A 21,777-nucleotide genomic window follows, 5' to 3' on the forward strand; every position below is an offset into this window, starting at 1 on the left:
GTGTGCCGTGTGCTCAGTCGTGTCCGACTCTTTGCGACCCATGGATAGTAGCCCACCGGGCTCCTCTATGCATGTGATTTCCCCAGCAAGAATACTGGATGAGTTGACATTTCCTCTTCCAGGGGATCTTCCTGACCCAGGGATCGAACCTGTGTCCCTTGAATCTCCTGCACTGGCAGGCGTATTCTTTACCACTGAGCCATCAGGGAAGCCCAGATGTTGCTTCACCACAATCTAAATATAAGGGCATATCTGGGCCCCTAAGCAATGACTTCTTGGTTTCAGCCTACATCTGTCCTTCCCTTAAAGCTCTGAGACTCATTGTTTCAGTCACTGAGGAAGCTTAGGGAATTGTGATTTAAAGGCAAAGAAAAAACTAGATTGAGACCAGAAAATGTGACAAGACAACTAAAAAGGTAAGAATACATTTTTTAAAAATCTTTTAGAGCATATCACTGACCTAGCAATAAAGCAAGGCATACTATAGACCCAGAGAGATAGAGTACTAAAACTGAATTTTACTGTGAGGGAGTTTTTCAAACCCAGCAAACTTCTGCTTCCATGGGCTTGAGAGAAAGGGTACAGGAAACAAATTTCAGGGCCCAGCCCTGAGAAGTGTAACAGGAGCACTCCTCTCATAAAACAAGAATCACAAAAGGATAAACTTCATTGAAAAGGCAAACCAGAGAGAATGACTCTCAGGTGGTTGGTTGCAAGTAAAACACACCATCTCAAACATTTTCTCTGGGTGGAAGAAAAAAATCTTCCTTGAGAATTCACAACATGGGCTGACCCACACTTGAACTTTCAGCACATTAGATAAAGATGAAGAGAAAATTAATAATTTGAAAGAAAAATAAATTTTCTTCATAAAAGAAAATATAAACATAAAATTTTAAGTAAACTAAGATAAGTAAAAACTGTTTGATACCAATGACTAAAAGAAGGGCATATATTAGCAAAAGGAAAGTAATCTCAGTTGGAAGGACTGAGATGTAACATTGGAGAAAAATGAAACAGAGGAAAGGTATGAAATAATCTAAATATATGTCATTACAATAAATAGAAAATACTAAAACCCTTAGTTTAGAGATAAAGATTGTCAAAATTGTATTTTAAACTTAACTGTATGCTGATTACTGGAAAGTCATCCTAAAATATAAGAATGTACAAATATGAAAAATAAAAGGATAAAAAGAAATATAAGGTAAATAGCAACAACAACAACAACAGATATTTCTACTAGTGTTGGATAATTGAGACATTTACTATAGCTAAAGAGGATCTACATGTCAGAAGTTTTAATTTACCAGGGTGATAAAATATTTCTGAACATTTGTGTGTCTAGAACCAAATTTCAAAATATATAAAACAAAACTTGACAGACTACAGGAAGAAATAAATTCCATATCCATCCCATAATTGATGACTTAAATACTTCTTTCTAATTAATTTATGGAATGACAGAATCAGTTGATCACTTGCATCTAGCAACTATAAATCAAAAACTGCATGGATGTTTTCACACACATTGATCACATACTGGACCTTAAAATAAGTCTCAACAACAATGTCTTTATGCTAAACAGTACCTCATTAAGTTGACCACTGGGAAGGACTGGCCACATGTAGGTAAGCTTATTCCAGAGAGGATTTTCAACTCTGGAATGTTTCCATTGGCCTGGCTTACTGGTCCCTTCATGCTTTATGGCCCATCTAAAACAAAAGACAAAGAATTTAGCAAGATTAAATATCACCATAAAATAATCATTGAGTACTTCTTATTAGGTGGCAAAAACTCAGTGTGAATTTTAAAAAGTCTGGTAATTTGCTGTGTACAAGAGACATATGCTCAGTCACTCAGTCACGTCCAACTCTTTGCAGCCCCGTGGACTGAAGCCGGCTCACCAGACTCCTCTGTCCATGGAATTTTCCAGGTAAGAATACTGGGACAAGTTACCATTTCCTCCTCCAGGGGACCCTTCCAACCCAGGGATTGAACCCACATCTCCCATGTCTCCTGCACTGGCAGGCAGATTCTTTACCACTAGCACTGCTTGGGAAGCCCCAGCAAGACACGTAAATCAAAGTAATTTTTAATGAAAGATACATTTTTAAAAATCAGGAAAAACTGGCAATGTTATAATCAACAGTGACATCTGAGGCAAAAGGCAAAGTAGAATAATAGTCAATTTCCGACAACAATGACGTAAATAACAGAAAAAATTCAAACAAAACTTTTTAGACATTCAAAGAGAAACCGATATAGATGTAATCAGTGTGGGAGATGTCATTACATCACCAACAGATTATGAACTACTAGGTAAACTGTTTTAAATAACAAATAAGGATAAAACATCTGACTGCTAAAACTAGTGAACCTAACCACGACCACTTGCTTATAGACATTCTAGTCTGTTAACAGGAAATGTGTCTTTCTCAATAATTCTTGCAACATTTGTAATATTTCCACACACTAACAAAGCAAACTTCAATAATGTTTTGAAATGAAAACTGAACAAGCTATACTTTGTGGCAAATGACAGAATAAAATTGGATATAAATAAAAGTTTAAATTTTACAATTTCAACCACAAGATAATTTTAAAAACACATTCTCTGTCCCAAAATACTATTAATATTATCCCAGACAGGCAGAGGAAAAATATAACACAATCAATACCTATTTAGAAGCAATGACATAATAATCACAAAGACTTAAAGAATACATTTAGAATTATATTCAAAGATAAATTTATAATGTTAAATGCTTATGTATTAAGGGCTAAATAGAGAATAGAAATTAAAAAAGCATTCACTCAATAATTCATTTTAAATGTATCCAATAGAAAAGAGATGAAAGAAAATAGCAAAGATTCAAATATAAACAAATATTAGAAAATCAAAGAGTAAGCCTGACATGTTGCAGTCCATGGGGTCACAAAGAGTCAGATGCGACTGAGCAACTGAAGCGAGTAGAATTTTAAAGAAATTTTTTAAAAAATTAAAATTAAAATAGAAAATCTCATGCAAGTAAATTTAGATTAAAAAATACATAGCAGATTGAAAAATCAAGCTAAATATTCAGCAGTGAGACAATTAGGAGTATATTATGTGTGTATATGTTAATAAACGTAAAACTTATGAAATAATTTTTGAAAACCCTCAAAGATCTGAAATAGAAAATATGCTCTTACTCATGTAACTTCACAGGGCATGGAATATATCATTTTCATACTATATGAAACATTCTAAACCATAAAGATGTAGAAAACTAGCTATCTCATTCCATGAATGGGAGATTGGCTTCATAATAAAGTCAGTCACTGGTAATGTAAGAAATAAATCAACAATCTTACTTAAAATCAAAGATGTGAGATTCCTAATTCAATATTAGCTAGTAAAATTTAACACTATGGCAAGAGAATAATCACTATAGTTAAGTAATTGCCTAGAAATGGAATGATGGACATTTACTAATATGATGTCACTGATTAATGAAGGACAATAAGGAGCAGCCCATTAACATCATTTTCTAGCACACGTGAAGGTCATCTGTGCCTAAACATTTTCTGAGCTCACCCAGCCTCCTCAGAAGCATCTGCAGTGTCCAAACCTGTGTTCAAGGAACTGGCTTTCCTGTTGAAGCTTGCTGGGAGTTTTGGGGGCCTGGATACTGAGGGGTGGTGGTGGCACGAAAGACTTCCTCTTCCCCACCTAAGAACCTGATCTCCAATTACAGTAGAGCTGTGTGGTCCAATCTAAGACCAACACTTCTGTTTGTGTCTACATCCTTATCTTCTCTCATCTAGGACTTTGTCCTGAACTATTAATTTTCCTTCCTTTCTGGTCATTCCATCTGCATAATGTCTGACAGCTTGATATCTTTAAAAAAGAAAAACACTTAAAAAAAACCACTTTTTTTTTTAAAAAAGAAAACACTTCCAGTTGTTGCCTTATTTCTTTGTGCTCTTATACAGCATATTCCCTAAAATGCTCATCTCTTTTTTTTGTTGTTGTTAATTTATTATTCTTATTTTTATTTCCTGTCTGTGCCACACAGCACGTGGGATCTTAGATCCCTGACCAGGGATTGAACCCACACCCACTGCATTGGAAGTGTGGAGTTTTAATCATGGGGCCACCAGGGAAGTCCCTCATCTCTTCTTCTCCCTTTTTCTCTTAAGCCAATTCCAATTAGATTCTTATTTCTTGAACTTCAGTGAAAATGCCCCATCAGTATTTTAACATCACCAAAGCCCAAGATCATTTCTTGAGACATAAGTGAACTAACAGCAGTGTTCAACATGATCCTTCCCTCTTTTTCAGAACACTTTCTCTGACTTGACCTGACTTCATTTGACTCCGATGAAACCATATTCTCTTTCTTTTCTCCCATTAGTAGCCAAAAGTGTGAGTCTTCTCTTGAGTGCCAAGAGCTTCCCTGGTGGCTCAGATGGTAAAGAATCCACCTGCAATGCAGGAGACCTTGGTTTGATCCCTGGATTGGGAGGGTCCCCTGGAGAAGGGAATGGCTACCCACTACGCACTCCAGTATTCTTGTCTGGAGAATTCCATGGACAGAGGAGTCTGGTGGGCCATAGTCCATGGGGTCACAGAGAGTCAAACACAACTGAGTGACCAATACTTTCAATTTTCACACTTTCTTGAGTGTCAGAGGATGGGAAATACAGCCTATAAAAATCCAAGGTCTGTTGCATCAATTGAGTTTTTAGATGCCATTGGTCTGATGCATGTAAGGCAATTGCTATTCCTTGTAGCTCAAGTGGTAAAGAATCTGATTGCAATGCAGGAAACTGGGGTTCAATTCCTGGGTCAGGAAGATCCTCTGGAGAAGAGAACAGTAATCCACTCCAGTAATCTTGCCTGGAGAATCCCATGGACAGAGAAGCCTGGTGGGCTACAGTCCTTGGGGTCGCAAAGAGTCGGACATGACTGAGCGACTAACACATAAAGGACAGGTTGTTGATGAAAAGATTCATCCTTTGGATTTCAGTGCCTCTATAACTTCAGCCTATCAGGGTGCCTTTAAAAAGAGCTGGTCAAGTTCAGTTTGCATTGTTAATAAACATTAACATGGAGCAAAGGCCATTCTACTGCAGAGTTCCAGCACAGTATGAGCTTTTATGTAAAAGCAATAGAACTCTAATATTATGTCTTATAAATGAAGAGCTGACAGATCCTTAACTGTAATGGCACTAGCTGGCCGCACTATAATGACTGTACATGAGCATAACATAAATCAGAACTTCACAGCATTGTTAAGGACTCTGGAATCTTAATTCCTGAAAGTCAGCACTAGGTGGAGACAGTGATTCGTGCAATGTCTGCAGGCAGCCTTTTGCTTGCCTTTCTGAGAACTTACTTTATTTAATATTTTCCATTCTTCTCTTCAGTATAAAAGAGGGTATTCCTAAACAATTGTCTTTTATTATTGAAACATTATATAAAACAAAGCATCTCACATTTTGAAAGGACTTACTTGACCGCACACACACACACACAGGTACACATACTACAAGGTAACCAAATAAGGTTCAAAAGCAAGTTTGTTTATTTCAAATACTATATTAGTATACTGCCTTTTCATTAAAAGTAAAATTCTATTTATGATATTTCACAACTATCGACCTCCATGAACAGAAGTTTGACCAAAGTTATAGTATTTTCCTGGATTCATATAAACGAAAAGATTTAAGAAAAACCCAGGATCATTCCTCAGAATTTTAGTTGACAGGTACTTCTCTCAAAAACTAAGTCCAGAATCGATCATATTTTGATTGGGTTTAATAATAGCCCAATACATTGCCATAGATTTGAACTGTTTGAAGCTTTCTAAGATTCTAGTCCTCTGGACAGAGAAGAAATCATTCAAAATCAGAAACCACACACACAAGCTCTTCTTAAACATTGTATAAGGGTTCAGAGATTAGATGCATAACTGAAATCTGAATCCATCAGTTATTAGTCTTTAGGTTTTTACCAGAACTACTGTATCAATATTATAGATATTTATCTTGAAATTTACATTGAATATTAAAGCTAAATAGTTTAAGCAAATTTTTTTAAGATTTAAATTTTAAATAACTTTACACCAATACAAACAAGGCACTGAAGACTGGTAGTACATTAATTTACAAGCCAAAATGTCCAAAGACCAAGTAATTTCTGCATATTAGACATTATTCTACTCATTTTGTTTCTGGAATATTTTGTAGAAACTAATGAATACACATGGAATTTGTTCTTCTGTTATATATATATCCCCATTTGCTCCATCTCTACATTATTTTGATAACTAGCAAAGTATTTAAAACAGAGACTGAATTTTAATGGCAAATAAAGGCTAAGTCGGGGAACTCAATGATCTGCTTCCATCTTGTGTAACTGGGAATTTTTAAGCGTAAGAAACTGTTCCAACAATTACCTTGAAAAGAATATATATTTCATAACAATTTCCATAATTATATATTATATTCATCTCAATTAAAAATTATTAATTAGGCTTTTTAGCACATTTCAAAGTTGTTCTTAAAAACATCAATTGTTAAATCACAGTGGAAACCTAAAGTACATTAATGGTAATTGCCAGGAATATGTATATATTTAGTTTAGAAAAATAAAGGGATATACAGATGGATATAAAGTCACACCCGACATCTCCTTGCAAGTTTTTTTTCCCCAACATAAAGTCTTTGACCTGCTCTATTCTGTTTTGCTTTTCTAGTTGGCTGAGCTTCCTGGTTATTTAGATTTTGGATACATAGAAGGAATCTATATTCAGTACTAAAAACCTATCATTATCTCCCATAGTCAGAGAGTTTCGGAGTTGTGTAAAAGTAAAGCTCTCTTTGCAGGTACAGTAAAATCTCCATCAAGTACACGATTTGTAAACAAACAAAAAACCCATTGTTCCTTCAGAATACTTGCCTATTGTGGAGTCTACTGTGATCTTTGAGTTCTTCAGTCTTTTTATCACCTATTTGGGCCTCACAGACTCGCTTTGATACCTGAGATCTTTGGGGTATCCACTACCTAAAGTTACTGTATCAACTTTCATGCAAATAAAACAAAGTAATAACTGTTTATGGAGCACCTGCTCTCCCTCCCCTGCACTATGCTAGGCACGACAGGGAACACACCAGAAAGGGCTTCTGCCCCCAGGAAGATTACAGCATTTTAGGAAGAAGCAAAAATTACATACCTGGGAAAGTTTTTGAAAACAATACAATATGTAATGGGAAAAAATAGCACTTTCAATAAGAGTTATAACAGGTAGACCTAATGGAAAGAAAATAATATGAGCTTCCCATTACAGAAAGAAACTGTCAGGGTAGGGGAAGAATCCTTGCCAAGCATGCATGAATTTTGTATACGTGGAGAATAAAGAGTTTGGGATAATGAGAGGGAGGAAGAAAGATGCCATTTCAAAAGATGGAAAAAGAATATAATCATTTGGTGTTATATAATAGCTCCAATAAATATGATTTTTAAAGACACAGAGTTCCAGTTAGAGGAGAGTGCTTCACGTTACAGCTTTTCATTTCCCAGTCTCAGTCAGGTTGAGCCAACTCTTTTGCTTAAAGCAAAGTGCTTCACCATTTAAGGCTCTTGATTGCCTTATTTGTTCATATCAAGAAGGAATAGTTATCCTCCAAATCAATTCTCCCTTCCTTTAGTAATAATGGATTTCCAGATGGACACATGGCTACCCAGATAAAGATGAAGTTTTCTTGAACTTAGGTGTAGCAGCCAAGTGGGCTGTGTGTGGACATGATGCATAGCACTCAGACTTCACCTTTAAAACAACCAGACCAGTGCTCTCCTGGCCCCTTCTCTCCATTCCACTGACTGGGAGATAGCAAGAGCTGGCACAGTCAATTTAATGCAGAGAAAAATGAACTTCTGCATGAGCCTAAAAGTTTTGGAGTGCCTGTCAGAGCAGCTTAGCCTACATGTTTTCTAATATAGTCTTGGTCATTTCCATGGCTCCAGCCTTTTATGTTTTCCTGTGCTTCCTCTGAACTTCTTACTGCTTTCTCTGCTATTTACCTCTGAAGAACTTTTCATGGGTTACCATCACTACTGATAGCTCATCTCTTTCCTAATTCTCATTGCCATTTCACCAATTCATATGTAACAAAGCTTCTGCATCAACTGTGGATCAAAACAGATTGGTTTGCCCAATGGTCACTTTTTGTGACTTCTAAAAGAAATGCTCTTAGAGACAGTGACAGATAGCTCTTCAGGAATAGTGACATTAAGAAGATAGACCCCACTTGCCTGATCTAAGGTGGTGCTGTGGGGGTGCCCAGGGAATCATGTGAGGACTCTAGTTATCACTGTATCACTATTCAGAAAGGGTCCCAAGATAGCGACAATCATGAGAAAGTGAGTGGTAGCTTTTTGTAACCATTTCCTCTTCAGGAATATTTTCCCAAACAGATTTTAAGGTCTTTAGATTGACCATTGTTAGCCATATTTTAGTTCTGCATCAAACAAAAATATCCTAGGATACAGATAAGAAAAAAAGAGCAAGCAACTGAGAGGGAAAGAACACAGCAGAGGCTCCAAAAGCAAAGGAAAAAAGCAGTTATCTGAGAAAAAGAAGTGATGAGTGGTAAAAGCACTGGGAAAATAATAAATACTCATAGGAAGTCCCCAAATGTAATCAAGCAATAAGGACCCTTTGTCTAAACTTGGTCTTGGGAAGCACCATCTGACGTTTTCAGCATTTGTGCAGCTAGGTGCCAGGGACCCAAGGAGCTGAGACAGTTTCTGTCCATGAGGAAGCCTAGTTTGGTGAGAAAATAGACCAGTGAAACAAATAACAGTGACATTGGTGATAAGGGCAATCATGGGGGTTTATACAAGGTATTTCAGAAAACTAAACAGTCATTGAGTCTTCCTGGCCCTTAGGGCATGCTCTGTCCACCTACTGAATACAGGAATGAATGGGTGAGCTAATTTGCTGCTGCTGCTGCTAAGTCACTTCAGTCGTGTCCCCCACTCTGTGCAACCCCATAGATGGCAGCCCACCAGCTCCCCCATCCTTGGGATTCTCCAGGCAAGAACACTGGAGTGCGTTGCCATTTCCTTCTCCAATGCATGAAAGTGAAAAGTGAAAGAGAAGTAGCTCAGTTGTGTCTGACTCTTCACAACCACATGGACTGCAGCCTACTAGGCTCCTCCGTCCATAGGATTTGCCAGGCAAGAGTACTGGAGTGGGGTGCCATTGCCTTCTCCAGAGCTAATCTGGACTATATTTAAATGCACTGGTCATAGCAAACACCCTCTTCCAACAACACAAGAGAAGACTCTACACATGGACATCACCAGATGGTCAACACCAAAATCAGATTGATTATGTTTTTTGCAGCCAAAGATGGATAAACTCTATACAGTCAACAAAAACCAGACCGGGAGCTGACTGTGGCTCAGATCATGAACTCCTTATTACCAAATTCAGAATTAAATTGAAGAAAGTAGGGAAAACCACTAGACCATTCAGGTATGACCTAAATCAAGTCCCTTATGATTATACAGTGGAAGTGATTTAAGGGCCTAGATCTGATAGATAGAGTACCTGATGAACTATGGAATGAGGTTCGTGACATTGTACAGGACAGAGATCATGACCATCCCCATGGAAAAGAAATGCAAAAAAGCAAAATGGCTGTCTGGAGAGGCCTTACAAATAGCTGTGAAAAGAAGAGAAGTGAAAAGCAAAGGAGAAAAGGAAAGATATAAGCATATGAATGCAGAGTTCCAAAGAATAGCAAGAAGAGATAAGAAAGCCTACCCTAGAGACCAATGCAAAGAAATAGAGGAAAACAACAGAATGGGAAAGACTAGAGATTGCTTCAAGAAAATTAGAGATACCAAAGGAACATTTCATGCAAAGATGGGCTTGATAAAGGACAGAAATTGTATGGACCTAACAGAAGCAGAAGATAGCAAGAAGAGGTGGCAAGAATACACATAAGAACTGTACAAAAAAGATCTTCACGACCAAGATAATCACGATAGTGTAATCACTGACCTAGAGCCAGATATCCTGGAATGTGAAGTCAGGGGGCCTTAGAAAGCATCACTATGAACAAAGCTAGTGGAGGTGATGGAATTCCAGTTGAGCTATTTCAAATCCTGAAAGACGATGCTGTGAAAGTGCTGCACTCAATATGCCAGCAAATTTGGAAAACTCAGCAGTGGCCACAGGACTGGAAAAGGTCCGTTTTCATTCCAATCCCAAAGAAAGGCAATTCCAAAGAATGCTTAAACTTCTGCACAATTGCACTCATCTCACATGCTAGTAAAGTAATGCTCAAAATTCTCCAAGCCAGGCTTGAGCAATATGTGACCCGTGAACTTCCTGATGTCCAAGCTGGTTTTAGAAAAGGCAGAGGAACCAGAGATCAAATTGTCAACATCCGCTGGATCATGGAAAAAGCAAGAGAGTTCCAGAAAAACATCTATTTCTGCTTTATTGACTATGCCAAAGCCTTTGACTGTGTGGATCACAATAAACTGTGGAAAATTCTGAAAGAGATGGGAATACCAGACCACCTGACCTGCCTCTTGATAAATCTGTATGCAGGTCAGGAAGCAACAGTTAGAACTGGACATGGAACAACAGACTGGTTCCAAATAGGAAAAGGAGTACATCAAGGCTGTATATTGTCAGCCTGCTTATTTAACTTCTATGCAGAGTACATCAAGAGAATCGCTGGGCTGGAGGAAGCACAAGCTGGAGTCAAGATTGCTGGGAGAAATATCAATAACCTCAGATGTGCAGATGACACCACCCTTATGGCAGAAAGTGAAGAGGAACTCAAAAGCCTCTTGATGAAAGTGAAAGAGGAGAGTCAAAAAGTTGGCTTAAAGCTCAACATTCAGAAAACAAAGATCATGGCATCTGGTCCCATCACTTCATGGGAAATAGATGGGGAAACAGTGGAAACAGTGTCAGACTTTATTTTTCTGGGCTCCAAAATCACTGCAGATGGTGACTGCAGCCATGAAATTAAAAGACACTTACTCCTTGGAAGGAAAGTTATGTCCAACCTAGATAGCATATTCAAAAGCAGAGACATTACTTTGCCAACAAACGTCCGTCTAGTCAAGGCCATGGTTTTTCCTGTGGTCATGTATGGATGTGAGAGTTGGACTGTGAAAAAGGCTGAGCACCGAAGAATTGATGGTTTTGAACTGTGGTATTGGAGAAGACTCTTGAGAGTCCCTTGGGGTGCAAGGAGATCCAACCAGTCCATTCTGAAGGAGATCAGCCCTGGGATTTCTTTGGAAGGAATGATGCTAAAGCTGAAACTCCAGTACTTTGGCCACCTCATGCGAAGAGTTGACTCATTGGAAAAGACTCTGATGCTGGGAGGGATTGGGGGCAGGAGGAGAAGGGGACAACAGAGGATGAGATGGCTGGATGGCATCACTGACTCGATGGATGTGAGTCTGAGTGAACTCCGGGAGTTGGTGATGGACAGGGAGGCCTGGCGTGCTGCAATTCATGGGGTCGCAATGAGTCGGACATGACTGAGTGACTGAACTGTACTGAACTGAGTGAATCTGGGTTCTCAATTCCCCATCAATTGATGCCAAAATTCTTGAATTCTTAAATCTGAAGTGAGAGAATATAAATAACGCTCAAGATTCCTCTTAAATGTGGGTAGAGTAAGATATAATTTGCAGAATACAATTTGGTAGATAATAGAATAGCCCCCTATTAAAAATTATTTCTCAAAACTAGGTCCTGAAATTCCATCATTACCAATTAATTTCTTTATGCTCAAATAAACATTGCAGGATTTGCAAAACAAAGAGTCAGAACTTTATGACCTGTAATAGGCTGTAAAATGAACCCTCAATAGATATCCATGTCCTGCTCCCTGGAACCTGTGAATGTTACTATACAAGGCAAAAACAGACTTTGCAGGTGTGACTAAATTAAGGATCTTGACACAGGAGATTATCCTGAATTATCTGAGTAGGTTCTATACATAATCATGCATCATTAGACAAGAGAGTCAGGGAGAAATTCAACCCTACAGAAGAAAAGAAGACAACATGACCAGGGAAGCAGAGACTGAAAAGATGAGGCTGCTAACCAAGTAAAACTAGCAGCCACCACATGATTCTTTTCTTGGATCCGAGAAGAACTTGTGGGCTACTTCATCTCACCTACCATTTCTCAGTGAAGGAAATGAGATCCGGTAAGACCTACCCACCTGGTTATAAGAAGGGTTTGTAGTAAAATCAGAGCCCTATGGCTCAGTGAATCACCCAGTCCACATGGGAAAACATACCTTTAGATGTAAACAGATTTGTCTGTCCAGAAAGTCTGTGCAATGGTTCTAATAACTCAGTTCAAGTGTTACTGTCATAAAGAAGGTGTTTGTTGAATGAACTGTTAAAATCAGAATGCAAGATGGCCCTCTCTCTGTTCTTTCAAAGAAAACAATGCGTTTTCTCAGAGAGACAAGAAGCAATAGGGATTCCCATAGTCTTTGAACCTCTTGAAAAATGGCCTTCTATATTTTTCTTCTAACTCAGAGAATTATACAAACAAAACTCATAATAAACACGCATGTGAACAATCCTATGCTTGTCACAGTGCTGATACTGTGAGCAGCATACAATTCAGTGTACAAGAAACAGCATCTATTTCTACTAGACTGTAAACTTCATGGGGATTTTGTCTGTTTTGTTACAGAGCATCCCCAGTACCTGGAACAGCATCTAGCACAGAGCCTGTACTGAATAAACAGTTGTAGAGTGTAGCACCAGCTGGAGACCTGGGCAATCAGGGGCCCTGCCCTGGCCCTCACTTCTGCCCTCCTCTCACTTCACTCAGTGGGCAAGTGGAGGTGTCCACCTGGAGTCCATGTGCTGCCCCCTAATACACTTCCAAGCAGTTCTCTGAGACCTCAGGGTTCTCTGGCCAAATAGTCCCAAACTTGCTTCTAGGCACTGGGACAGTCTCCACCCCAAATCTAGCCTGATTGCGAACCTCCTGTGTGCAGTTCCTATTATTGAAAGCTGGCCAAGGGACTGTTCTGTTTAGGGTGGATCAGACATTGGACATGAGAGTTGGGGTGCCTACCTATTCAGTTTGTGTGCCATTAAGTGTTAGATACAGCTGGGGCTGTGAAGAGAGGATGAGTAGGCCATGGGCAGGGAGTCTCTATTGTATCACGGGATAAAAGGGCTGTTTTTATCCTAGAAACCTGCAAATTTAAGAGGAGGTTGGCTTTAATAAATAGATGGATGGATGGATAATTGCATAGATCAATAAATGAATGAAAAAATGCCCTACCATGAACCAGGGAAAGAGAAATGAATGGAGGCACACAGGTTTCCCAGAGATTCTGACAAAGCCAAGCCTGTCAAATTAGACAAGGGCTCTTTTAGTGCTTTTAATGATTCATCTCAACAGTAACAATGTTGTTCAGAAAAATACTGTTTATATCTCATGATCTTCCAGTGACCAAAAAGATTGAGTCTAATGATGACATAAAATGTAACTTTTTAAGATAAAGTTCTTCAACCAAATAAAAACTTTAAATGTGTCACTTGACACATTTTGATGTCAAAATATATTCCAGCTTCAATTATAAAAAGAAAGTTCTAAAGTCACAAAAAGAACGCACTTTCTCTTGCCAAGTCCACCTGGCAGCAGTCCTGGAACCTAGAGGTGCTCACCAGACACTTGTCAGCAGAGCAGAGTAGCTTGCGAGAGCAGGCAGTCCGATGCCAGACCACTTGGATTAATCTTGGCTTCACCTAAAACTATGGACATGTCACTCTTGGGATAACAAGATACCTATTTCAGAGAGTTATTATAGAAATTAAACACATCATTATCTGCAAAGGAACAGAACAGTGTCCAACTTATAGCCAGCAGTCTGGAAAGGCTGATGTCCAGAGTTAAATGTTATGTTACTATTAAATGACATAGTGATATGTGACCCATAGTATTAGCTATTCTTAGTATATGACAGATTATATTTAATTTCTAAAACAGGCATGGTCTCTAAGTGTTGGTCAGTTTAAATTTTAAAGGCTATTCTCTAGGCTAACTTCAAAGCAACTCTAGTAATAACAGATTCAACCATCTCAAAAGATTTTTCGTGTGTTGCCACAGTCGACTTTGGCTAATGTAATATTAATTCAGTGGGAGTTTTATAGGTCAGCAGGTAGAAAGGCTATGTTTTAACTTTGTCTTCCCTGGGTGATAAAGATGTAGTCGACGTTTCAATCATTCAAATCTATGCTAAAGGTATAGAATAATAAGAAAGAACCTAATGTCCATCTGTGCTAGAAAGCTTCAGGTAAACTGTATACTGAAAAAACCAAAGAAGTACCAAGGAGACCTAACCAGAAACAAAGTTAAATGGATTGTATAAACTATAAAAATATTAATAATAATGCTTTCTACCCATCTCCTGGAGTGAAAAATGACCCCACGTTTACCTGTTTTTGTTTAAGAAAATTTTAAGGTTTTATTGTTTTCCTTAAAACAGGTAAATATAAATTTTTAATCTCAAATATACACATAAATTACATGTGTGAAAATTCATGAATGTGAATGGTGACTAAAATGGCCCAAAGAATTTCTATTTGAGGAACTCTCACAAATAGTTTCTATTTCTCCCATTATTAGTATTTTTTCTGTTGTTCTATTGTTTTTCTTAAAGCATCTTTTGTTAAGAAAACACTCCACAATTTTTTCCATGGTAAGTTGAAGTTACACGCCACTGGGGGAAAGAAATCTTCACATTTTAACATTACAACTTTAACAGGATCTGCGAAGATATTATCTGAAGTGTCAGTAGCACAATGAAATGAAGTTAATACACAATATTCAGCAAACTTCATAACATTACCTCTTTTTTTTCCGCACAAATCAGGCTGATTTGAAAGAGAAGCATTTGTTTGAAAATTAATAACAACATTCTTTTGTTTCATTTTATGCAGCTTTAAAGACCTGAGGAGCCTTAGGAATTAATTGCAGGCTTCTAATAAACACAATGATGTAATGACGTATTTAACATTACTGTTTTTTGTTTGATTCCAAATAAATTGCAGATTTTTTCTGGTGTGATAGTAAAACAATTACCATTTTGCAAAAAGGATAATTAATCTGCAATTTTTTCACATTAGATCATATATCTCTAAAGAGTGCCCACGGATTTGATAGTCTTCAGCTGCTGTGCATTTATTTTTCATTTTTTTCTACTGATGTACCGCCCCATCAGTGCTGACATTTAAATGAGTGAGTATTCAACACAAATGTGATCATTTGTACAGCATCCACTGCGGCCCCATACTGAGATGATTGCTTCTGGGAGCCATCCACGGGTTCTCAAATAGGGGGAAAAAGCCAGGCAAAATTTTATCAATTTACATTTTTCTGTGATTAATTTTTATGCAAATAAGGGCCCGACCGTGCTCCCATCTCACCTGAATCATCCGGATCATCAAAGACAAATTGAGCATCACTTATTTAAAAAATAGGCTTTAAACTACTCTACAGCTGTGTTGGAAAATGCTAAGAGCAGGGCATGAACTTCTCTAATATAACAGGAATAGATAAGAAAATGTCTTTTATGTGCATTTTGTACACAATGCCACAAGCATGGAACTTAACACAAGAAAAAATTGCCTTTGCCTTGAATATTCTCTGGTCTTTGTAAATAGTCAGCAATGGGAATGACAGCATACAAAGCAATATTTTCCCAATTTCTGAATGCATAATCAGAAATGTTTCCCATTAAACAAAAAATGCTGACCATTACATGTCTTTGCCAACTTTCTATTGCTTCTGGATTAAAGTGTCCAATAAAAAGAGTAAATATGTAGGGGAAACAAAATTTCACAGAACTAAATGACAAGTCTTAGTTTGTGATGGGGGTTTATGGTGTCGGTATTATGTTGCATAAAACTGACATAGCACTTCTGGGTCTATACAGTCTATTTCTCAAAACATCTACTAAAATAATATAATTATTTAGTTTGCATTCGTGTCTGACTCTGTGCGACCCCATAGACGGCAGCCCACCAGGCTCCCCCGTCCCTGGGATTCTCCAGGCAAGAACACTAGAGTGGGTTGCCATTTCCTTCTCCAAAAAATTATAAAAATCATATTGGATTTTTTTCAAATAATAATATCCTCCAGATTTATGAACTACAAGTAAAGATGTTTGCCATGATATCTGGGATCAAGTTAACAGTGTGATTCATATAAATAGTCACGGCTTACAAACGCCACCTCAGCAGTAACTAAGTTCAATTTACTATTTTTTAAGCAAAAGCTATATTTTCTCACATGGTATCTTTTGAAAGTGTGCTTAGAGTTTTATATACATGACTCAGTTATCAAAATCTTCCCAGATGCCTCCTTTTCTCTCACTCACAAAAATAATCACCAGAGCAGAAATAAATTGTTGACAATTCTCAGAGAATGGAAACAGACCACAGGGGGTAAAAATCTGGTTATCTGAATGGGCGATATAATCGAAGGTTCAGCTAAGCTAAGGGAATTTCAACATAAACAATGCTCTTATTTCCAAGAACGGATTCTCCTTTATATACAATAGTGGAGGAATGCCAATCCTTTCCTTACTGCTGTGAGAAAAGTGCCGGACAGGAACAAGATTAGAATCTTAAAAGCTGTCCTGGAGAGCTAAATTACTGTGCAGCATACAGGTGAGGAGGTAAAAAGAGCAAAAATAAATGGAGTTTATTCCATGGTTTTTAGAGTTTATTTCACGAAGACAGAAATAAAGATACCTAAATCCATAGTTACAGTCACCCCATGTGAGATGGCTCTGTGTGTGTGAGTGTGTGTCTGTGTGTGTGTCTGTGTGTGTGTAGCCATCTGTGTATGGAACTGTGTCATGGGCCTCTTCTCTCCCTCACCAACAAAAATTTGCCACTCAACACCAACTTCCACACACAAAAAAAGATTCCTATTTACCTTCACACTGTCTTCCTTCAAAAATAACCTGGGAAAGACAGGAGTTTCTCACACACACAAAAATAATTTTAGCCTGGTGAGCAATTGCTATGAAATAGAATAACTAGATTTGTACAACTTTTGATGCACACACACACACACACACACATCTGTCTGGTCTGGCCTTTGGCTTAAACTAGCCAGCACAGAACATCTTCCACTGTGGTTCCATCAGGAGTGGAAGCAATTTACATTGTTTGTAACCTGGACATATATTCTCAAACAAAGGTGGGCGTAGAGAAACTTGCAATGCCCAAGGATTTACAAACCCTACCTCTGACTCTTAACTGTGGTGCTGGAGAAGACTCTTGAGAGTCCCTTGGACTGCAAGGAGATCAAACCAGTCAATCCTAAAGGAAATCAATCCTAAATATTCATTGGAAGGACTGATACTGAAGCTGAAGCTCCAATACTTTGGCCAGCTGATGCAAAGAGCTGACTCATTAGAAAATACCCTGATGCTGGGAAAGACTGAAGGCAGGAAGAGAAGGGGACAACAGAGGACAAGATGGTTCCATGGCATCACAACTTGATGGACATGAGTTTGAGCAAGCTCTAGGAGATGGTGAAGGACAGGGAAGCCTGGTGTGCTGCAGTCCAAGAGGTTGCAAAGAGTCAGATGTGACTGAGGGACTGGATAGCAAAAAAAAAAAAATCCCCCTGACTTTAAGCAGCAGCTGTTTGGTTTAAAGCAGGTCAGCTGGCAACCACACAGCTGTTTTTTTCTTTTTTTTAAAGTACAGAATAGTTGCCAGTGTAATGTGAAAACCAGCCCTTCTCTCACAGAAGTAAATGGCACCTCCCAAATGATGGGGGAGCTGCTTCCACATGTGTCAACTGAGCACATTTGGGGAGAGTGGGACAAGGAACTGGAGGAGAAAATCTTTAGGGATGACAACTCACAAACTTAGGGAAGAAATAAAGTTAGTCCTAAAAGGAGTGAAATGGGAAACCAGGGCTCCTGGAAAAGGTTGCAGGGTCTCACACAGCACACACATTTAACCTTGGCCATGGTCTTTATTTCTAACACAAAATAAGAAACTCCAAATATCAATAAGAATACAAACCGCTCTGCTCTTAATCAGCATGCATTGTATTAAAAAATACTACCAAAAAGAAAGGCATTCTTTATGAAGTGACTACTGAAAATAACTCCTACTGTATTTTAAAAAGCATAATGTATACATATATATTTCTCTAGACAATACATGTGATTGTGTAGATAAAATCATAAATTAAAATGGGTCATATTTCTTGTGTGTCACAATGCCAGGAACTGTTCTGGGCACTTGGGATATAGCCATAAACAGGACAGACAAGCTTACTGCTATTATGGAGCTTATAATCAACATAAATAAAGAAGGTCTGAAAATAGTTCATGTTACTCCAGATGTTCAAGCAGGTTTTAGAAAAGGCAGAGGAACCAGAGATCAAATTGCCAACATCCACTGGATCATCGAAAAAGCAAAAGAGTTCCAGAAAAACATCTATTTCTGCTTTATTGACTATGCCAAAGCCTTTGACTGTGTGGATCACAATAAACTGTGGAAAATTATGAAAGAGATGGGAATACCAGACCACCTGACCTGCCTCTTGAGAAACCTATATGCAGGTCAGGAAGCAGCAGATCGAACTGGACATGGAACAACAGACTGGTTCCAAATAGGAAAAGGAGTATGTAAAGGCTATATATTATCACCCTGCTTATTTAACTCCTATGCAGAGTACATCATGAGAAATGCTGGGCTGGAGGAAGCACAAGCTGGAATCAAGATTGCCAGGAGAAATATCAATCACCTCAGATATGCAGATGACACCACCCTTATGGCAGAAAGTGAAGAAGAACTAAAGAGCCTTTTGATGAAACTGAAAGAAGAGAGTGAAAAAGTTGGCTTAAAACCGAACATTCAGGAAACTAAGATCATGGCATCTGGTCCCATCACTTCATGGCAAGTAGATAAGGAAACAATGGAAACAGTGACAGACTTTATTTTTGGGGGGTCCAAAATCACTGCAATAACTGTAGCCATGAAATTAAAAGATGCTTGCTCCTTGGAAGGAAAGTTATGACTAACCTAGAAAGCATATTAAAAAGTAGAGACATTACTTTGCCAACAAAGGTTCATCTAGTCAAGGCTATGGTTTTTCCAGTGGTCGTGTATGGATGTGAGAATTGGACTATAAAGTAAGCTGAGCGCCGAAGAAAGGAGATTCAACCAGTCCATTCTAAAGGAGATCGGTCCTGGGTGTTCATTGGAAGGACTGATGTTGAAGCTGAAGCTCCAATACTTTGGCCACCTGATGCGAAGAGCTGACTCATTTGAAAAGACCCTGATGCTGGGAGGGATTGGGGGCAGGAGGATAAGGGGACAACAGAGGATGAGATTGTTGGATGGCATCATCGACTCAATGGACATGGGTTTGGGTGGACTCCAGGAGTTGGTGATGGACAGGGAGGCCTGGCGTGCTGCGGTTCATGGGGTCGCAAGGAGTTGGACACGACTGAGTGAATGAACTGAACTGAACTGATGCAGAGAATTAAAATATGTCAACATGATACAGAGTGACTCTGTAACTAATTTATGCGGGGTTAGTGGGAAGGCTTCTCTTAGGAGGCTACATTTTAGCTGAGATTCGAATGATAAGAAAGAAAGAGCCATGTGAACCTCATGTGAAGAGTAATTGGGGCCAGAAGAACAACCGGCAAGATGGCACTGGCTAGATGGAAAAAAGCTTAGTATATTCCAGGAACAAAAGGAGAGCTAGGAGGCTGGAGCAGACAGCAGTCATGGACAGGACAGGAGGCAGACCTTGTAGGGTTTGGCAAGCCAAGGTAAGAAGTTGAGATTTTATTCTAAACACGATATACTGCTATGGATGAGAGTGACATCATCTATTCAATTTAAAAATAAAAGACTGGATGCTGATGGAAAATGGATAATAGGGGAGCAAAAATGGAAGCAGAAAGAGCAGGCAGGAATCAGTTGCTATGGAACAGATGATGGTGACCAGGACTAGAATTTAGTGGCAATCAGATCTAGGCATGGAAATTAAAGAAGAGATTCATTCATAGAACTTGAGAATGGATTAAGTATTAGGATAGGGCTGGTGACAGACAAAGAAACTAAAGCAAAGTCCAGGTGCTCAGCGTGAGGACATGGATAGATGGAGAGGACTAGAATAGGAGCAAGTCTGAAAAAGGAAAATAACCTTTCTAATTGGGATATGTTCAATTTGAGATTCCACCTCCAAATGAAATTGGATCTACGAGCCTGCAGAGGTTGGGACTAGAGCTATGGATTGGGGAATCACTGGAATCCTGATGGCATTTCCAGCCTTGGGAGCAGATGAAATCATCTATGGAGTATAGAGGTAAAAGAGAAGAGGTCAAGGACAGAGCCCTGGGTCCTCAATGTTGAGAGTTAGACCAAAAAGCAAAAAAAGAGCAGGCAACAAAGAGACTGAAAGGGAGTGTCCCCTGTGGTAGGAGAGAGACCAAGAGAATGAAGTGTTTCACAAGTAGGAAGTATGAGGTTAAACATGTCAAATACTTGGAAAGATCATATAAGAACAAGGAAATGACCACTGGAATTCTATGGCATGTGGTAAGGAAAAAGCAATTATTTTTCAATATTTACTTTAATGTGAGTGAAACACTGTTCCAGAATTAAGAGTAGTCATACTCCCCAAAACCCCCAAGACAATCCAAACTGAAAAAGACTTCTCTCTTTCCTCCTAAGTTCAATCTTAGAACCCCATCACCGACTGTGGGAATTATGATAAACCTGAAAATCTGATGTCCTCTTTATCCTCACTCTCTAATACATAGAAATGTACCAATATCACATATAAATTGTCAAAATAAGTACATAAATCTCATTAAAGTGGATTTATGCTCTCTTTTGAGCTTTACAATTCAGAAACAAACACAATTGTGCTTTCTGGATCTAAGACAGCACTACCAGGCAAAATAAATTATTTCTGCTCAAATCTATTCCAGAGTGTATCATAGAGCATTGGATTAAACATCCTAGTTAAGCAACATACAATATCACATGGGTAAGATATTTCTCATACTCTTATCTAGGAAGCCATTTTTTTAAACAAGCATTGTGGGATGCCAAAAAATAAAACCAATTCATGATCACTCTAATGTAATGATGGGCTAGAACCCTCCCAGTCTACTAAAAGTTGATTTGAATGGGGGGAATAGGAGGTTAGAGGAAAACTGGTGTTTTTTGTTTGGACAGCTGAGTGGAGTTGTGTTCATGCACTGTATGTGCATGCCTGAGCCCAGGACACTTGAAATACAAAATCAAAGAATGATGTACCTTTACTCCAGCCAGCCCCAAAGTCTACTAAGAAAAAAACAAAACAAAACATTGAGCTGGAGGAGATGTTTTCTCAAGAGATGTTGTAAAAATACAAGGCACCACGAATGTTGCTTCAGAATCTTAGTGACAGAGCTGGGGTGTCAACTCCAGCAGAACCTGTGTATATGGTTGAATATGTGTATGCAGTGTAAGATACCCTAGGGACCTCAAGAGAAACAAAAATAAAATCATTCTTATTCCTGTGAGATTTCATGTAAATATATGCTCTCCAAGGAGGATAACCTGGTGTCATCACTGTGCAGGCTCAGGGGGCACAGCACTTTTTGACATCTTGAGGTATTTGTAGTGTTGAGATTCACTGGAAGTGCTCCCAGGAGCAGTGAAGTCACGTGGT

The 21,777-nt window shown here is 38.6% G+C and overlaps 1 protein-coding gene across 4 annotated transcripts in view; it reads right to left on the minus strand.

The window, feature by feature from the left end:
* DCDC1 (doublecortin domain containing 1) overlaps positions 1 to 21,777 on the minus strand; it is a 470,261-nt gene that overhangs the window by 78,588 nt on the left and 369,896 nt on the right. For all 4 annotated transcript variants that reach the window (XM_059875151.1, XM_015474817.3, XM_015474816.3 and 1 more), the window contains one exon: positions 1,593 to 1,716. In XM_059875151.1, the coding sequence (XP_059731134.1) occupies positions 1,593 to 1,716 (124 nt within the window). The remainder of the gene's footprint in view (positions 1 to 1,592; positions 1,717 to 21,777) is intronic.

This window comes from Bos taurus, chromosome 15 (assembly GCF_002263795.3).
Source record: "Bos taurus isolate L1 Dominette 01449 registration number 42190680 breed Hereford chromosome 15, ARS-UCD2.0, whole genome shotgun sequence".
NCBI classification, from domain to species: domain Eukaryota; kingdom Metazoa; phylum Chordata; class Mammalia; order Artiodactyla; family Bovidae; genus Bos; species Bos taurus.